The 17,527-nt window shown below is 34.8% G+C and overlaps 2 protein-coding genes across 2 annotated transcripts; one reads left to right on the top strand and one right to left on the bottom strand.

The window, feature by feature from the left end:
- Positions 1 to 694: 694 nt before the first annotated feature.
- On the bottom strand, positions 695 to 2,797 carry LOC107938439 (THO complex subunit 4A). Its single transcript, XM_016871608.2, has 5 exons — positions 2,423 to 2,797; positions 2,185 to 2,331; positions 1,828 to 1,896; positions 1,556 to 1,737; positions 695 to 1,030 (listed from the first exon to the last, which is right to left on the bottom strand). Exons 1-5 carry the CDS (start codon positions 2,588 to 2,590, stop codon positions 865 to 867), a joined length of 732 nt encoding a protein of 243 aa, XP_016727097.1. The 5' UTR covers positions 2,591 to 2,797; the 3' UTR covers positions 695 to 864.
- A 5,889-nt stretch (positions 2,798 to 8,686) lies between these two features.
- On the top strand, positions 8,687 to 9,105 carry LOC107938411 (histone H2A-like; the record flags this gene model as incomplete). Its single annotated transcript, XM_016871558.1, has 2 exons — positions 8,687 to 8,740; positions 8,823 to 9,105. Coding segments are annotated over 2 exons (297 nt in total), but the record flags the coding sequence as incomplete, so codon positions are not given.
- Positions 9,106 to 17,527: the final 8,422 nt, after the last annotated feature.

Here is a 17,527-nt window from a genome sequence, read left to right as displayed (position 1 = left end):
TAAAGCCATTTGCTCCTAGAAATAGCATAGCAAGCTCACGGAACGAAATTAAACATTATGTAAATTCAACCATTTTTCGATCTTAGCTCTTGACCTATAGTATAAAAGAGGTTAAGAGCACGTTCTAGCTGACCCCAAATAAAAAAGCAGTCATATGCTGAGACTTTGAGACTTCAGTCACCTTTTTTTCACCGTCGAGAAGCCAACTGGATGAACTGAACCAGAGAGATTCTACAACAATTGACTACAGTAAGCCACATCAGCAGCCACAATAGATAAAGGAGAAAGCATATTCCATTCACAAACAATATAACAAAGTGAAGTAACTTTTAATACCTAAGTGCCTAAACAGGGAAAGGAATTGTATCACTGACAACACAAAAGATGAAATCCAGAACAGCTAATAAAGAATCCATAAGAGAAACAACATAAAGAAATCTACCTCATTTACGATCTCCCTGGTTTCGCAATGCAGGAGCAACCAAAAGGCAATGCAGCTCAGGGCAACAGCAAGATTAATCCTCCCACAGCATGCAGCCAATATTCCCTTAACATATGGAAAACGAAGAGAAAAAGTTGCCTTTTGATCCCAACTTGTGGGGTGAGGCAGTTTCAATGAAACCAAAATCACAATGGCAGACAACAAAGAGCTTTCCACTGACCACACCCTTTATACCCATGTCAAAGGAACAACTAAGAGTAAAAGCCCAAACTCCATAAATTAAGAAACTAATAGTTCTCTTCATCAATAGTTCCTCTAAATAGTATGGTTTTGGTAGAGATACACAATACAGTCGGGTATCAAGCACATAAAGTCCACAGAAGAAAAGACTGAAAACCGACCAATAGAACAAGAGAAATGGTTCAATTAGTCTGCATTGCTTCAGAATGATACTTCTCTAAATCAGCGTCAAGATCTTCTGTAGAAACCTTTTCTCCGCGGCCCCTTCCTCGTCCATGGCCTCTTCCAGAGCCACGGCTTCCAACACCACCACGTTGCCTGCCGAACCCAACACCCCTGCCTTGGCCACTGTAAAAAAAACCATAGCAAGATTAGTAAGTCAAGTTTATCAGTAACCAAAAGTTGCTGACAAATAAGAGAGACGAATTATATTAAACATATTCTGCACAGAACCACTAACACAAATATGGGTGTGATACCATTATGATAGGCAGGAAAGGTAAAAAACACATAAAAATATGAATTCTTGTATGTCCCATTAAGTAAAACATATAAAATACATGCAGCATAACTACTGAAGATGCTTGTCTGAACACACATAGCCAAACAATTTGATCACTTTTGCAGACTTTTGTAAACCAAAAACTAAAATTTCAAATAAGTTGATAATTATGGAGAAATTTCAGCCAATACTTATTGTTAATATTAACATCTCTTAAGGAGATTCCATGCAACTTTAGAAAATTTCAGCATGTAACATGAAACAATAACAGAAGCACTCTGCAAGTGTAAGATCTCAATTAAGGTTACCAAAAATGGAATCTAAAGTTTGAAGGAAAACAAGGTGTTATCTAAATATGTAATTAGGCGTACCCTCTAGGGGCTCCATTTGAATTTCCAAAGGTGCCATTAGCAGCTGAAGGTGCAGCAGTAGTAGAAACGTTTGCTCCAACAATCTCAATTTTCATTGGCTTCCCATCGAGCTGAACATTGTTGTATCTCTTGACTGCAGCCAGAGCATCTGTTCGGCGAGAGAAGACAACTTCTGCTGTTCCCTAAGAAAAAGAGCTTTTTGGTTCTAAACTACTGCATGATACAAAGAATTTCATCGGAAGGACCAGTTTATGCCAATCTCAATTAGATACCTTCGATCTTCCACTCCTATCGTAATGGATTGTAAATCGTTTTAGATCACCGACCTCAGAAAACAATTCCTGTATGCAAACACATAATAATTTAAAATATAATATCGATATTTAAAGGGAAATTTATGCAAGTACAGCTATTCATCGCTAAACCTTTCGATTATATTGAAATTTTAACAAATTTCCTAACAGCTAAGCCCGAGGAATCAACAGGAACGTAAGTTTATCGTGAACAAAAATTCAAATCAGTAACACAGTTAAAAATATTAACAGATCGAAGCAGAGCAGTAAATCTCATATTTAAAATTCAATAAGGAAATAGCAGAAAACTTTATGAAAAAAAAAAAGGAAAAATACCTTGACATCGTCGTTGGAAACACTATAATCTAAATTAGAGATGTAAAGTTTCGTTCCAGTTTCGATTGCGGAGGCCCGACCTGCTTGTCCTCGGAACGCCGCTCCCTTATCCGAATACATATCGTGCTGCCACGACGTCTCCGGCGCCTGAACCAAAAAAAGAAGACTTGCTTAATTGATAAAAGATCCAATCAAAAACCAAAAAGTTATAATCAGATCTATACTCTTATCTATTTACCTTAGCTGTCGTATACGGTGTAGAGCGATTTGCACGGCGGTTAGGAAAGCGGCGGGCAGGTCCCGGTCCGGATCCACGACCGCGACCGCGACCGCGGGAGTTTCCGGATCCGGATTTACGGCTGCGCTTGATGAGGTCGTCTAGCGACATCTCTAAAGCACTTGACATTTTATTTTTCTTTTTGAAATCTTAGTCAGAACTAAGAGAAAACCCTAGACGGAGAGATTGAGAGGAAAAAGAGAGAAGATCGGAGGAGGGAGATAAGACTTCCACCAAAAGGAAGAACTAAGATTTTATTTATTTTTAGGGGGAATAAACTAATAAAAGATTTTATTTAACACGAACATTTCAAGCAGTAGGGTTACTTTAGTCTTTGTACAATTACTATCTCAATGCTATTAATATCGTGCTTATCTTGGACAGGGATGCCAAAAACAAAAAGAGGTTAAATTACTTTTTTAGATCTAAACTTAGCAACTTTTTTTACATTGGAGCCTAAATTTTCTTTTTACCAAATTAGGCCTTTAACTTGATAATTTTTCCCACATTAGATGATATTTAGAAAGATTAGAATCAAAATTAAGGTTTAGAAGCAATATATGGGTGGTGAAATCTAATTTTTGACAAAGCTAGCTAAGTTTTCGGCTTAGAGATCTAGAGGCTTTGATATGTGATTTTAGAGTGATTTAATATTGTTTGTTGTTGTTTTTATTGCTTTTGTATTGTGTCTAACGTGTATGTAAAGTGTCAACTCATTTGAGAGCCTCGACAAGCAAGGACAAAGGCAAACAAAAGCTTCCTTAAGCTTTGATTTGGAAGCTAGTTGCAAAGGTGAGTGATCTTGTGTGCTATAGTTAATGTACAAAACAGTGAGTTAAAGGAGGCTTAGGTGATCAAATCATCTAATCTAAGTTCTTGAAGTAAGTGTTCCTACTTAATCGTTGATATTTTATAAACAAGCTTACTTGTGTCATATGATAAATACTAAAAGTAACATGTTTTAATCTAATTCATAATGCGTTTTGGGGTGATTATTCAATGTTAATTATGAATTTTATGCTCTCGATCCTTTAAATTCATGTTTTGATACTTAATAAAGCTCTTGGGAGCAAAACGAGCGAAAATCGAAAAATCAAAGTAATCTGTAGGAGCCACACAGGCTAACCTATTTCACATGGTCGTTTGATTCATACGGACGTGTAGTAGGTCATGCTGATTGTGTGGATTTACACTTTGAACAGCGAAAAAACACAATTTTTAGGTTTTTTAGGCATTCTAAAACGTATATATGACAGAAATAATATAGGAGTGAGCCGTCATAGAATATTAAAGAAAACAACTCGAAAAACCACCATTGAAGCCTATTTTGAAGCAGATTTCCATCAATATTGAATATTCTTAGATGATTTCTTAAGAGTTTATCCTGAGTTTCTTTATTTCTTCCAGTTATATTGTGTTGACACCATTTTTTGAATGAAAACGGGGTCGACTTGGATTTAAAAAAGAATGAAAACGGGAGTCGCCACCGATCCTTTTTGATGAGGTGTAATCGGGTCACCTTGAAAAGTGGTTGTTTTTAATAAACGATTTAATTTTTATTAAAACAAAGATTTTGGTCTATGAAAATTAAAAAAACGGGTTCGGGAGTCGGTTACGCACGAGGAAGGATTAGCACCCTCGATACGCCCAAAAATTGGTACCTAGTTGATTAATTAGTGTCTTAGTGTCGAAAATTGAAAATTTGAAGGGTTTTAAAAATACGATCCTTAAAAGAAAACTCTGATAACGTGAATTGAAATATAAGATTCTCTTGTTCCGAAGGAATATCACATCCAGCACATTAGGACACGATACCCTAAACCATCGAAACCAAGATCACCTTATAGTTTAATGAAACCATATTTTGAAGCTTTAAGAGGATATTTGGCTGTTTAGTCGAACGAGAAATCGAAACCCAGCACGTTAGGGCACGTTTTCTCGATTTTCCAAACGCGAAATATTGCCTTATTTAGAAAAATTTTCCTTTTGATGTTTGGTGTTAATGCTTGACGAAACAATAACGAATACGACAAGGTAAGCAAAGTAAAGTGAGTAACAACAATACAATAGGCAAAATGAAATGACGAGGCGATTACATAAACAAAGCATACAAATAAATGAATAGAACCAACGTTTTAGAAAAAGCACAAGTGTACATGGATAAATAAACAAACACCAAATAACAATGATGACAATGAATACAATTATGTAAAATACATATACATGTATAATTTTAAGCCATAAAATAAGAAATGCGTATAAATTATAGAATATGAAAACATAGGTAAACATATACATATAAAAAAAAATCGGTAAGTATTGTAAAAATAAAAATGTGAATATGTGTTTATATATACTTACAAATTGTGATAACATAAAGTATATGTATGTGAATCATAAAATATGTGAAATATACAAAAAGCATTTTTAAGAATATAAAGAATATATAAGTATGTATATGATGTAAAACATGCATAAACATATGTAAGTATATAAGAATCATGAAATGTGAAAAAATATATTTAAGTATGTATAAGTACGTATATATACATAATAATTTAGAGTATAAAGATACATATAAAAATTTAAAATGAATATTACGTATGATGATTCAGAAGAAATAACATATATGCAAAAATTTTTAAAATTGGTAATGATTTAGAATATGTGATATATTCAAAATAATGCCAATAATAATAGTAATAATAATGTAGATAAGAAACAAGAAGATAAAATCATATAATATGACAAATTTAATATAAAATTGATTGATTTGATGACATAGTGGTGATACTAATGATAACACAATAATAATGACATAGAAAACAATGATATCAATAAAACAATAAGGACAAAAATAGCTCCAATATTAGCAACAATGACAATAATAGAATAACAACAATAACAAATAAAGAATAATAATGATTATAACTATTATGTAAAACATTGATATAAATAGTAACATCAATAATGATAAAATATAAGAAATAATAGAATAATGGCAATAATAATAAGTAGCAATAATAGAATTAATAATAAAAATAAATTTGATTAATTAATAACAAAATAGTTGAATAATTAAAAAGGAACTATATTGAATTTTGGAACACAAATTTGGGGCGAATTCGAAATAAAAAAGGAGGACCACATTGGAACGCGCCAAGAAAGTAGAAGGATCCCATGCACAAATAGACCATCCGGACAAAATGCGCGGATCCTCCGTGGGCGCGGCTCGGGTCACATTCGGGCCAAATGAAACGGTGCCGTTTCAGCACTTAGACCACCCACCCAAAACGCTGTCGTTTTGTGAGTGTAAATAAGGCCCAATTTTTGTTACAAAAATCATTTTAGCCTTCAAAATAATAAAAAAAACTGAAACAATCCTTTAAACTCTCTCTCCCTCCTCCATTTTCTCATTTCGGCTAGGGCTTTAACACCCATCATCGCCGCCATCGTCGTGGCTTTTTGTGGCCGCCGTAGTTCCCACCGCATACGGTGGTTAAGGGTATGCGAAAAGGGGCTTTCCGCCTCTGTTCAAGGCATCCAAGAGTTTATGAGGATAGACCCCTTTTTATTTCCCTTTTGAATCGGTCTCAATCACGGAGCAGAGGCTCCGGCGACGCGATTCCAGGCTTCGGTGCCCGGCGACGCGCGGCCGTGGGTATTTAAACCCCGCTTGGGAGCCCTTCGAAGGCCAAGCACCTCGACGTCCTTTGGGAGCCAAGAGAGAAACCCGTGGCCCTCTCCTTCGAACCCGATCGCCACGATGGAGAAGGTTCTCCGGCGACGCGTCCGTGGTTTCAGGTGAGTTTTACTTATTTCTTTTCTTTTACTTTTTGTCTATTTTCGTATATAAAAGAAAAATAGAAAATAAATGAACTCAGATCTTAGAACGAAAGTGAAAATCAACCTTTTTTGATTTCTTGCTACCCTTTTGTTTATGTTTGTTTCCGATTTCTCCCCCCTGTGTTTACAAAAATCCCCCCCTTTTATAATCGATTCCAAAAAATGCCCTATTCCTCTGTTGTCGCTGCCTTTTTGTCGTTTGTGTGTTTGCAGGGTATGGCCGGTATGGGCATCATGGTGGCAGATGCTTGGGCGGTGGCAGCCGGTGTCAGACGCGTGGGGGTAAGGGTTGCTGAAAAATCTTAAGCAAATGGGCTTATTATTTGGGCTAGGGTTTGATGTAAATTGGGCTTGGGTAATTTAGTTTGGGCCAGGCATAATTGGGCTTGTACATATTGTATCTTGGATGTTTCTATTTTCAAGCATGAACTAATTTTCTAAATACCTAGGAAGATGAATCCTATGATAAATTCTATCTTTTGATTTTTATTTTACGCAATAAATAATTAGTTTATTGTTCTCAATTATATGTGCTTAATTCTTGGTTTGATATTTCTATATTATTGATACATGTTTGGTGTGCTTAAATAATATAAGGAATAGACCCTGTTTAAAAGTAGATATTGTGTAATTGAATGGAGTTGCATGCAGTCCTAGAAATAGGACGACATAAATCTATCGGATTAGAGTCATGTCTAATAGGAGAATCCATAGTACGAGTTAATATGATAATAGGGGTTTTAATTAGAAAGAAATTTCAATTAATCAACCTAGAGTCAATTGTTCTTACTCTCAAAAGAGATATTAGCATAATTTAAGGATTTCTACGAGTCAAGTTGCTAAGTAAATAAATTACGTAATTTAAATTGACAGCTACAGATGAAATCTAGGTGAATTCTTTCATGGGTATTGTTTCGTTTCTTGGTTGTTAATCGATTATTTTCATGATTTGTTAAGTTGCTAAGTAAATAAATAGGTAAATTCCCCCTTTCATTTATTTTACAGCTTTGCACGCACAGGTCAAGGGCACGACAGTTGCCTAGACTTAGAATTTTAGTCACGAAAATAAGAAAGTTAGTAATCTAGTCCCTACGGGATCGACCCTAATACTCTATACTACTATTTAATTAAGTTAGAGTGTAAGAATTTATATTTGATGGTTTTGACGCCCATCAATAGCCAAGTTGAATGTATTTTTAGATACATTGATGGATTTATTCGCTTCTAACGCTCATGGTGTAACTTACTTCAATCATGAGTAAGTAACTGATTGTGTATATATAACTCGCATATTTTGATATATTGAAAACCTAGGTTCAATTGTTAATAAAGTCAAAAGTTGGTATGTTGGGTATACAACTTATGTATGGCATAACACTACTTTCAACAATGGAATTCATAACCCATTAAAGGGTAAATGATATCCTTTTACGGTATTTGCATGGTTTGAGAAATTAGAACTCACACTTTGAGCAAACAGAGGTTCAAAATTAGCAAAGAATATCAAGTTGATTGAAGGCCGAAAAACGACCAAAATCATTGAGTAGAAAACACATGTATAATTTTGGTAAAGGGTTAATTGCTGCAAATAACACAAGGCTCACTTCTAAAAAAAATACCATGCAACAACACATGTTTTCTAAACTATATTTTTTTCAACATTTAGAATGGATGTATTTTCATGCTTCTTCAATCATAAGTGCTCAACAATGCAAAGCAACCTTTTAGGCATGGCACAACACATAGGAACAACACAATATCTACAAAATACGCTCAAGGTTTGATATGAGTAATGGTAAGAATATATCTACATAAGATTATCAATAATAGTGGTTATGTTTGGCTAAATGTAAACAATGAAATAAATAAAAAATACGAGCTTGTTTGATTAATAAATGGTGAAAGCTTCATGCTTAATCCCAACAAGGAAGATAACATTATTTGGCACAATACCTTATATGTGAATTATATGGTCAAATTTGGTTATGCTTTTATATAGATGTTAAATAAATGGTGAAAAATGTTGGGATTTTAGAAATATTACAAGGAATTTTAGTTAGAATGTTTTATATGATGATTGTGTAATGATGCAATATTGTCTAAAGAAACTATCTAAAAGACATAAGAGATATAATGTGGATTGCCATAGGTGTGAAGGGATTCCTAAAACAATGAAACTTCTTTTTTACTTTCCTACAAGTCCATTGAAAATATATATGTTAAAAATTATGATTTCAATTGTAATATAGAAATGTAATAATTATGTGCTGAGTTTAGAGCATTATTTACCTTCAACTAGCTCGACTCCACAACAACAATGTTCAATACCTAAACACTTCAACGAAGAAAATGCTTCAATTACGTGTGGCTCTAGAGTAAACTGAAAATGCCCCAGTTTACTTGGCTGCAGTTCTTGAGTACTTGGCCGCAGAGGTATATCAAATTCAAATCAAATCATTTAACTGTGTTTGTCTATACTTAAATTTCGTGTTTCTTAACTTGGGTTTGGATATAGGTTTTGGAATTGTCTGGGAACGTTGTACGTGACAACAAGAAAAACAATATCATACCAAGGTACGTGCTACTCGCCGTGAGGAATGACGAAGAATTAGGGAAGCTTCTCGTTGGCGTAACCATCGCTCTTGGTGGTGTGTTGCCGAATATCAACCTAGTTCTTTTGCCGAAGAAGACTGAAAAGGCCGCTGGCAAAGAACCCAAATCTCCATCAAAGGCTATCAAGTCTCCTAATAAAGGTTAATTTGATTGTTAAGAGACATAGTTTAATAGGGCTTTATTTTTCTTAGTTGTATTTCCTTTGGGATGTTTTAAGCAAATTGGAAGAACTGTTAGAGTCCCATTATCATGTCTACTACTTTAATGGAAATGAAACATCTAGTTTCTATTCTCGATATATATTTTTTGGTACAATTTTGTTTTCATCTTTATAAATAAGATGAAATCGTAGAGGCTGCTTTAGCAAAAGGACACGTGTATGAAAAGCAAATTCAAATATATTTGTAACGCCCCCACGCCCGAGACCGTCGCCGGAGTCGAGTATGAGGTGTTACTAAGCTTAATTTAACATATTTAGAACTTTGGATTATTTATTTCTACATTCACAGCTTTTAAGCTACTTGCATCACAGTCACAAGAAAAATCATATCTCGAGTTACGAAACTCGAAATCAAGATCCGTAAATTTTCCCTAAATCTAGACTCATATACCTATCTACTAATTTTTTTCTAGAATTTTTGGTTGGGCCAATTAGTACAGTTTATTAGTTAAAGTTACCCCTGTTTCAGGACTTGACTGGTCTGACCTCTGTTTACTACGAACCACATTTCTCTCTGTAAAAAATCTATATGACTATGAGACTCAATAAGGATTCTGAGAATATAAAATACACTACCTAATTATATCTTTAAAATTTATGGTGAATTTCTAAAGTTGGAACAGGGGATTCAGAAACTGCTATGACCCTGTTTCACTAAAATTCAAATATCTTGTAACATATAATTCCTTTACCTATTTCATTTGTTTCATGTGAAACTAGACATAATAAGCTTCAATTTGATATGTATTCCATCACCAAGTTCAATTTCTATGATTTTTAGTAAATTTTTAAACTCGCGTCAGTGTTGCTGCAGTATTCTGTTTATGGCAAATTTCATCCCTTTTATGAGTTTTTATGCACTAAGTATCTTAATAATTTTCCTTAACATCAAATATAATCTAAACTAAATATTTTCATAATTTATCATTATCAAGCATTTCCTCAACCATTCCATCACCATACCATAAGATCATTTACACAAAAAAAGTATATTGCTATTTAAGACCTCCTCATTAATATTCCAAAACAATTTCATACTAAAAACTTCTAGAATGCAAGTTTTGCAACTTATTCGATTTAGTCCCTACTTTCAATTTAAGCACTTTAGGCATAGAATTTCATCACGAAATTTTCACACAATCATGCAATCATATCATAAACCTAAAAATAATTATAAAATAATTATTTCTATCTCGAATTTATGGTCACGAAACACTATTCCGATTAGGCCCTAATTCGGGATATTACAACTCTCCCCCCTTTAAGGATTTTCGTCCTCGAAAATCTTACCGGTAAACAAATGTGGGTATTGATTTCTCATAGTTTCTTCGGATTCCCATGTAGCTTCTTCTACTCCATGCCTTTGCCACAACATCTTCACAAGTGCAACACTTTTATTCATTAGTTGTTTGACCTCTCGAGCTAAAATCTTAATCGGTTCTTCTTCGTAGGTCATATCTGGTTGTAGTTCAATTTCTGTCGGTGAAACTACATGTGAAGGATCCGAACGATACCGACGTAACATAGATACGTGGAACACATCATGAATGTTCTCTAATTCAGGTGGTAATGCTAGCCGATATGCTACCGGTCTAACTTTTTCAATTACTTCATACGACCCAACAAAACGCGGACTTAATTTGCCCTTCCGTCCAAATCTAAGGACTTTCTTCCACGGAGTCACCTTTAAAAATACTTTATCACCAACTTGAAATTCAATGTCCTTTCGCTTTAGGTCTGCATAAGATTTCTGTCTATCTGAAGCAGCTTTCAAACAATCTCGAATTATCTTCACTTTTTCTTTAGTTTCTTTTATTAGATCAACTCCATAAATCTGATTTTCCTTGAGTTCAGTCCAATACAATGGCGTTCGACACTTACGACCATATAATGCTTCATAAGGTGCCATTTTCAAGCTCGTCTGATAACTATTATTGTAAGCAAATTCCACCAACGGTAAGTATCTTTCCCAACTTCCTTGAAATTCCAATACACAACATCTAAGCATATCTTCAAGAATCTGAATTATTCTTTCTGATTGTCCATCAGTTTGTGGATGAAAAGCAGTACTGAAATTTAACTTCGTACCTAACGCATCTTGCAACTTTTGCCAAAACCGCGAGGTAAACCTTGGATCTCTATCTGAAATAATCGATAATGGTATTCCGTGTAATCTAACAATTTTTCTAATATACAGTTCAGCCAACTTGTTAAGAGAATAATCCGTACGTACCGGGATAAAATGAGCCGACTTAGTTAATCTGTCAACTATTACCCAGATGGCATCTTTCTTTCCCGGAGTCAATGGCAATCTTGAAACAAAATCCATAGTAATCCGATCCCATTTCCATTCAGGAACCATAATAGGCTGGAGTAATCCTGAAGGTACTTGGTGTTCAGCTTTCACCTGTTGACAAATTAAGCATTTGGACACAAACTCTGATATATCTCTTTTCATTCCATTCCACCAATACATTTTCTTCAAGTCATTATACATTTTCGTACTACCCGGATGAATCGAGAAATAACCACTATGTGCTTCCTGTAGGATCTTTTGAATCAATTCATCATTCTTCGGTACACAAATCCGATCTTTAAACATTAAGCACCCATCAGAACCAATTCTGAAATCTGATCCCATATCAGCTTCACACTGTTTTCTTTTGGCTAGCAAATCTTGATCATTTTTCTGAGTTTCAGAAATTTATTGTAAAAACATCGGTCTTGCTCTTAACTCTGCTAGAATCGAACCGTCATCTGACATTTTCAACTGAGTGTTCATAACTCTCAAAGCAAACAACAACTTTCTACTTAAAGCATCGGCAACCACATTCGCTTTTCCCGGATGATAATCAATAACAAGCTCATAATCTTTCAATAACTCCAACCATCTTCGCTGTCTCAAATTCAAGTCTTTTTGTGACATCAAGTATTTAAGACTTTTGTGATCGGTATATACTCGGCACTTTTCACCATACAAATAATGTCGCCAAATCTTCAAAGCAAACACCACTGCAGCCAATTCCAAATCGTGAGTAGGATAATTCCTCTCATCAGGTTTTAACTGCCTCGAAGCATAAGCCACCACTTTTCCTTCTTGCATGAGTACACACCCCAAACCATTTAGAGAAGCATCACTATACACCACAAATTCTTTACCTAATTCGGGTTGTACCAACACCGGTGCTTCAGTTAATAACTTTTTCAATTCTTCAAAACTCTGTTGACATTTTTCCGTCCATTCAAATTTAACATCCTTTCGGAGTAGTCTAGTCATAGGAGCAGCAATTATAGAAAATCCATTTACAAACCGCCGATAATACCCAGCTAGCCCCAAGAAACTTCTAACTTCAGTTATGTTTTTCGATGGTTTCCAATCAACAATGGCTAAAATTTTACTAGGATCAACCCGTATACCATCACCTGAAACAATATGACCCAAAAATCCAACTTCCCGGAGCCAAAATTCACTTTTACTAAACTTAGCATACAGCTGCTTATCTCTCAAAGTTTGCAAAACTATCCTCAAATGCTCAGCATGCTCTGTCTCATCTTTTGAATAAATTAAAATATCATCTATAAACACCACAACAAATCTGTCCAAGTATGGTCGAAATATGCGATTCATTAAATCCATAAACACAGCAGGAGCATTTGTCAACCCGAATGGCATAACTAAAAATTCATAATGACTGTACCTTGTTCTAAAAGCAGTTTTAGGCACATCCGACTCCTTTACCCGCAGTTGGTAATACCCAGATCTCAAGTTAATCTTTGAAAACCATGTCGCTCCTTTTAGCTGATCAAACAAATCATCAATTCTTGGCAACGGATACTTGTTTTTGATTGTCACCTTGTTTAACTGCCGATAATCAACACATAACCTCATAGAACCATCCTTCTTTTTCACAAATAACACGGGAGCACCCCAAGGTGAAAAACTCGGTCTCACAAAACCTTTATCAGTTAACTCTTGCAACTGCGACTTTAATTCCTTCAACTCTGCTGGTCCATTCTATACGGAGCAATCGAAATTGGAGCTGTTCCCGGTATCAAATCAATACCAAATTCTACTTCCCTGACTGGAGGCAAACCCGGCAATTCTTCTGGAAATACGTCCGCAAATTCACACACAACCGGCACTGATTCAACTTTCTTTTCAACTTCGTTTGTATTAATTACATACGCCAAATAAGCTTCATAACCCTTTCTCAGGTATCTTTGAGCCGACATTGAAGAAATCACACTAGGCAATGCCTCTGATTTATCTTATTCAACCCGCAGAGTTTCACCATTTTCACACTTTAATTCTATAACCTTTTCTTTGCAATTTATTTTAACATCATGCAATGTCAACCAATCCATACCCAAAATAACATCAAACTCATCAAACGGCAACAACATCAAGTCGGCCGGAAAGTAATGATCCCGAATCATTAAAGGACATTTCTTACATACTTTATCAACAGTCACACATTTGCCTAATGGATTCGACACTCTAATCATAAATTCTGTGTTCTCAACAGGTATATTCATACTAGACACCAATTTCATGCACACATATGAATGAGTAGAACCGGGATCAATCAAAGTAATAACATTAACATTATAGAGAGAAAATGTACCGGTAATCACATCAGGTGAGGAAGCATCTTCACACGCTTTAATAGCATAAGTTCTAGCCGGAGCCCTTCCTTCAGGTCTAACCGGTGCATCCCTGGCTACATTCTTACTGCTTGTTTCACTTCTAACTTTTCTCGGATACCTTCCCCTCGAGTCTGCACCACTAGCTTTTACATTCTGAAATTTTTCTTTCTCAGCTCTCTCTGGGCAGTCTCTAATAAAATGATCCAGAGAACCACATCGAAAACATTCATTTGCTCTGCACGGACCAAAATGATTTCTACCACATCGCTGGCACTCGGGTTTAACAAATCTCGAGTTCCCTACACTGGCTGCAGAAGTATTCTGAGATTTAGGACCCACATTTTGCTTCTTATAATTCCCATATGATTGTCCAGCTGAAGCTTGGGAACGAGGATTCATATTCCTTGACTTTCTAGGTTGCTGTGAAAATGAACTACTCATCGGTCTTTTCTTCCAATTTCTAGTCTCAGCCTCTACCTTTTTCTTTTCTTTAAGTAGTTCTTCAGCCTTGCAAGCTCGATCAACCAGTACTACCATTTCTTTTAGTTCAAGGATCCCGACAAATACTTTAATGTCTTCGTTGAGCCCGTCTTCAAATCGTCGGCATATCTTGGCTTCTGTAGGAACATATTCCCTGGCATACTTACTCAATCGAACAAACTCTCTTTCATATTCTGAGACTGTCATATTACCTTGCTTCAACTCAAGAAACTCTTTACATTTCTGATCAATAAACCTTTCACTAATATATTTCTTCCGAAACTCTTCTTGAAAGAATTCCCAAGTTACCCTCTCTTTCGGTACCACCGAAATCAAAGTCTTCCACCAATTATAGGCTGAATCTCTCAACAAAGATGTAGCACATTTCAAACATTCTTCAGGTGTACAAGATAATTCATCAAATACCCGGATAGAATTTTCAAGCCAGAACTCTGCTTTCTCTGCATCATCATCAATATTTGCTCTAAATTCTTCAGCCCCTTGTTTACGAATTCTGTCAACGGGGGTTCTGTGAAATTTTATCATATCCATACCTTGAGGCATCGGGGGTACAGGTTGAGGAATTGTGGGAGGTGGGGGAGGTTGTACATTTGGGTTCGTACGAACGAACTCAGAGTACCATGCACTCATCATTTGGAGAAAGGCTTCCCGATCCCTTTCTCCTCCTCCCTGACCAACAGTAGGAGGTGGGTTTTCAGTCGGCGCTGCCCCTTCAGCCGGAGCTGGTGCATTACTCTCTACTTCATCTGCCACAGCTGGATCGGGATCCATTTACTATATAAAAATCATTTAAAAAGGTCAGAAGTCGTCACACTATCACAATTCATACATATGGCATGTATAGCAAAATCCGTACATACAACACGTAGTCCGAGAACCGACTAAACTTGCTCTGATACCACTAAATGTAACGCCCCCACGCCCGAGACCGTCGCCAGAGTCGAGTATGAGGTGTTACTAAGCTTAATTTAACATATTTAGAACTTTGGATTATTTATTTCTACATTCACAGCTTTTAAGCTACTTGCATCACAGTCACAAGAAAAATCATATCTCGAGTTACGAAACTCGAAATCAAGATCCGTAAATTTTCCCTAAATCTAGACTCATATACCTATCTACTAATTTTTTTCTAGAATTTTTGGTTGGGCCAATTAGTACAGTTTATTAGTTAAAGTTACCCCTGTTTCAGGACTTGACTGGTCTGACCTCTGTTTACTACGAACCACATTTCTCTCTGTAAAAAATCTATATGACTATGAGACTCAATAAGGATTCTGAGAATATAAAATACACTACCTAATTATATCTTTAAAATTTATGGTGAATTTCTAAAGTTGGAACAGGGGATTCAGAAACTGCTATGACCCTGTTTCACTAAAATTCAAATATCTTGTAACATATAATTCCTTTACCTATTTCATTTGTTTCATGTGAAACTAGACATAATAAGCTTCAATTTGATATGTATTCCATCACCAAGTTCAATTTCTATGATTTTTAGTAAATTTTTAAACTCGCGTCAGTGTTGCTGCAGTATTCTGTTTATGGCAAATTTCATCCCTTTTATGAGTTTTTATGCACTAAGTATCTTAATAATTTTCCTTAACATCAAATATAATCTAAACTAAATATTTTCATAATTTATCATTATCAAGCATTTCCTCAACCATTCCATCACCATACCATAAGATCATTTACACAAAAAAAGTATATTGCTATTTAAGACCTCCTCATTAATATTCCAAAACAATTTCATACTAAAAACTTCTAGAATGCAAGTTTTGCAACTTATTCGATTTAGTCCCTACTTTCAATTTAAGCACTTTAGGCATAGAATTTCATCACGAAATTTTCACACAATCATGCAATCATATCATAAACCTAAAAATAATTATAAAATAATTATTTCTATCTCGGATTTATGGTCACGAAACCACTATTCCGATTAGGCCCTAATTCGGGATATTACAGTAGTACTAACCTAAGCTATAAGATTCTGATAATTTATCATGTGGTATGTACAACCAATACTTACATGATAGCTTCTAAGGGTTCTTCTGATTATTTGTTGAAGTTATTGTTGACATTAAACATTAAGGGCATGTTTGGTTGAGGGAATGGAATAGAATTATAATTAGTAATAAGGTTGTTTGGTTTAATATAATATAGGTTGTAATAGCATAACGAAAAAGGCTTAACTGACCAAAGTACCTTTAGCAGAATTTTATGTTAGATAGATGATTATTGTTATTGTTATGAAATTTTAATAAAATTATTATTAAATATAGTTTAATAATAAATAATAAATATTTTAGTCATATTTTAACATAATTGTTAATAATATTGAACCAGACACGTTGTAAGTTCAAACATGGACAATATTTTATTATTTATTTATAGGTAAAAAGTCTGGTAAATTATACAAACAGTTACTCAACTTTTAAAAATAACAAAGTACTCCTATTAAACAATTTTTGTTACTAACGTAACGGTAAATTGACGTGGCATTTAACTGACCAAGTTGGAGTCTATGCTGTCATTTAAATAACTCTATCAGGATTGGGGTTTAATTTTTATGGGTTATTGTTTGATTTTTTATCTTTAATTTCTCTTTGCTTAATGGATAACAAGTATAATCGTTGTGGCTTTGTGGTAAAGCTTAACCAGTATGATAAAACTCAACCCTTAACTTCAAAATCAAATTCTACCAATAGAGGCGAAACCAGAGAGCCACCAGAGGCCTTGGCCCCCCATCTAAAATGGAAAATCCATTTAGGCCATTTTAAAAATTTAAAAATTTTAAATTAAGTAAAAGTAAAATTACAAATTGCCCCTTAAAAATTATAAAAATTTGATTTAATCATTTAAAAATTATAAAGATAGCGACTATTAAAATTGTAAAATTATATTTTTACTCTTGTAAAAATTACAATTTAATTTTGGCCCTCCCTCAAACAATTTCCTAGCTTTGCTCTTGTCCAATAAGTGATATTATTCTAGATATAGAACACAAAAACAAAAGAAAAAATTTGAAGAAAATGGGGGAAAATAAAGAAGGGACTGATTTTAGAAGAAGAAGAAGACTATTTCGCTCTTCATGTCCAACAGTCATTTGATTTTCATTTCAATAATAAAACAGTTACTCAACTTTCAAAAACCAACAAATCGGTCCTATTAACCATTTTCTGTTACAAATGTAACGACGATTTGACATGCAATTTAAACGGTCATGTTGA

Source organism: Gossypium hirsutum, chromosome A08 (assembly GCF_007990345.1).
Source record: "Gossypium hirsutum isolate 1008001.06 chromosome A08, Gossypium_hirsutum_v2.1, whole genome shotgun sequence".
NCBI lineage: Eukaryota > Viridiplantae > Streptophyta > Magnoliopsida > Malvales > Malvaceae > Gossypium > Gossypium hirsutum.
The sequence above is the reverse complement of the archived record's forward strand: the minus strand, read 5'-3'. Positions and strand labels throughout refer to the sequence as shown.

What these genes read in the sequence shown, in the direction of transcription:
- LOC107938439 (XM_016871608.2), bottom strand. Translation starts at nt 2,590, where the DNA reads ATGTCAAGTGCTTTAGAGATGTCGCTAGACGACCTCATCAAGCGCAGC. An exon ending in TTTCCAACGACGATGTCAAG is followed by an intron (nt 1,897 to 2,184) that starts GTATTTTTCCTT and finishes GTTTGCATACAG; the next exon opens with GAATTGTTTTCTGAGGTCGG. An exon ending in TCAAATGGAGCCCCTAGAGG is followed by an intron (nt 1,031 to 1,555) that starts GTACGCCTAATT and finishes TTTTTTTTACAG; the next exon opens with TGGCCAAGGCAGGGGTGTTG.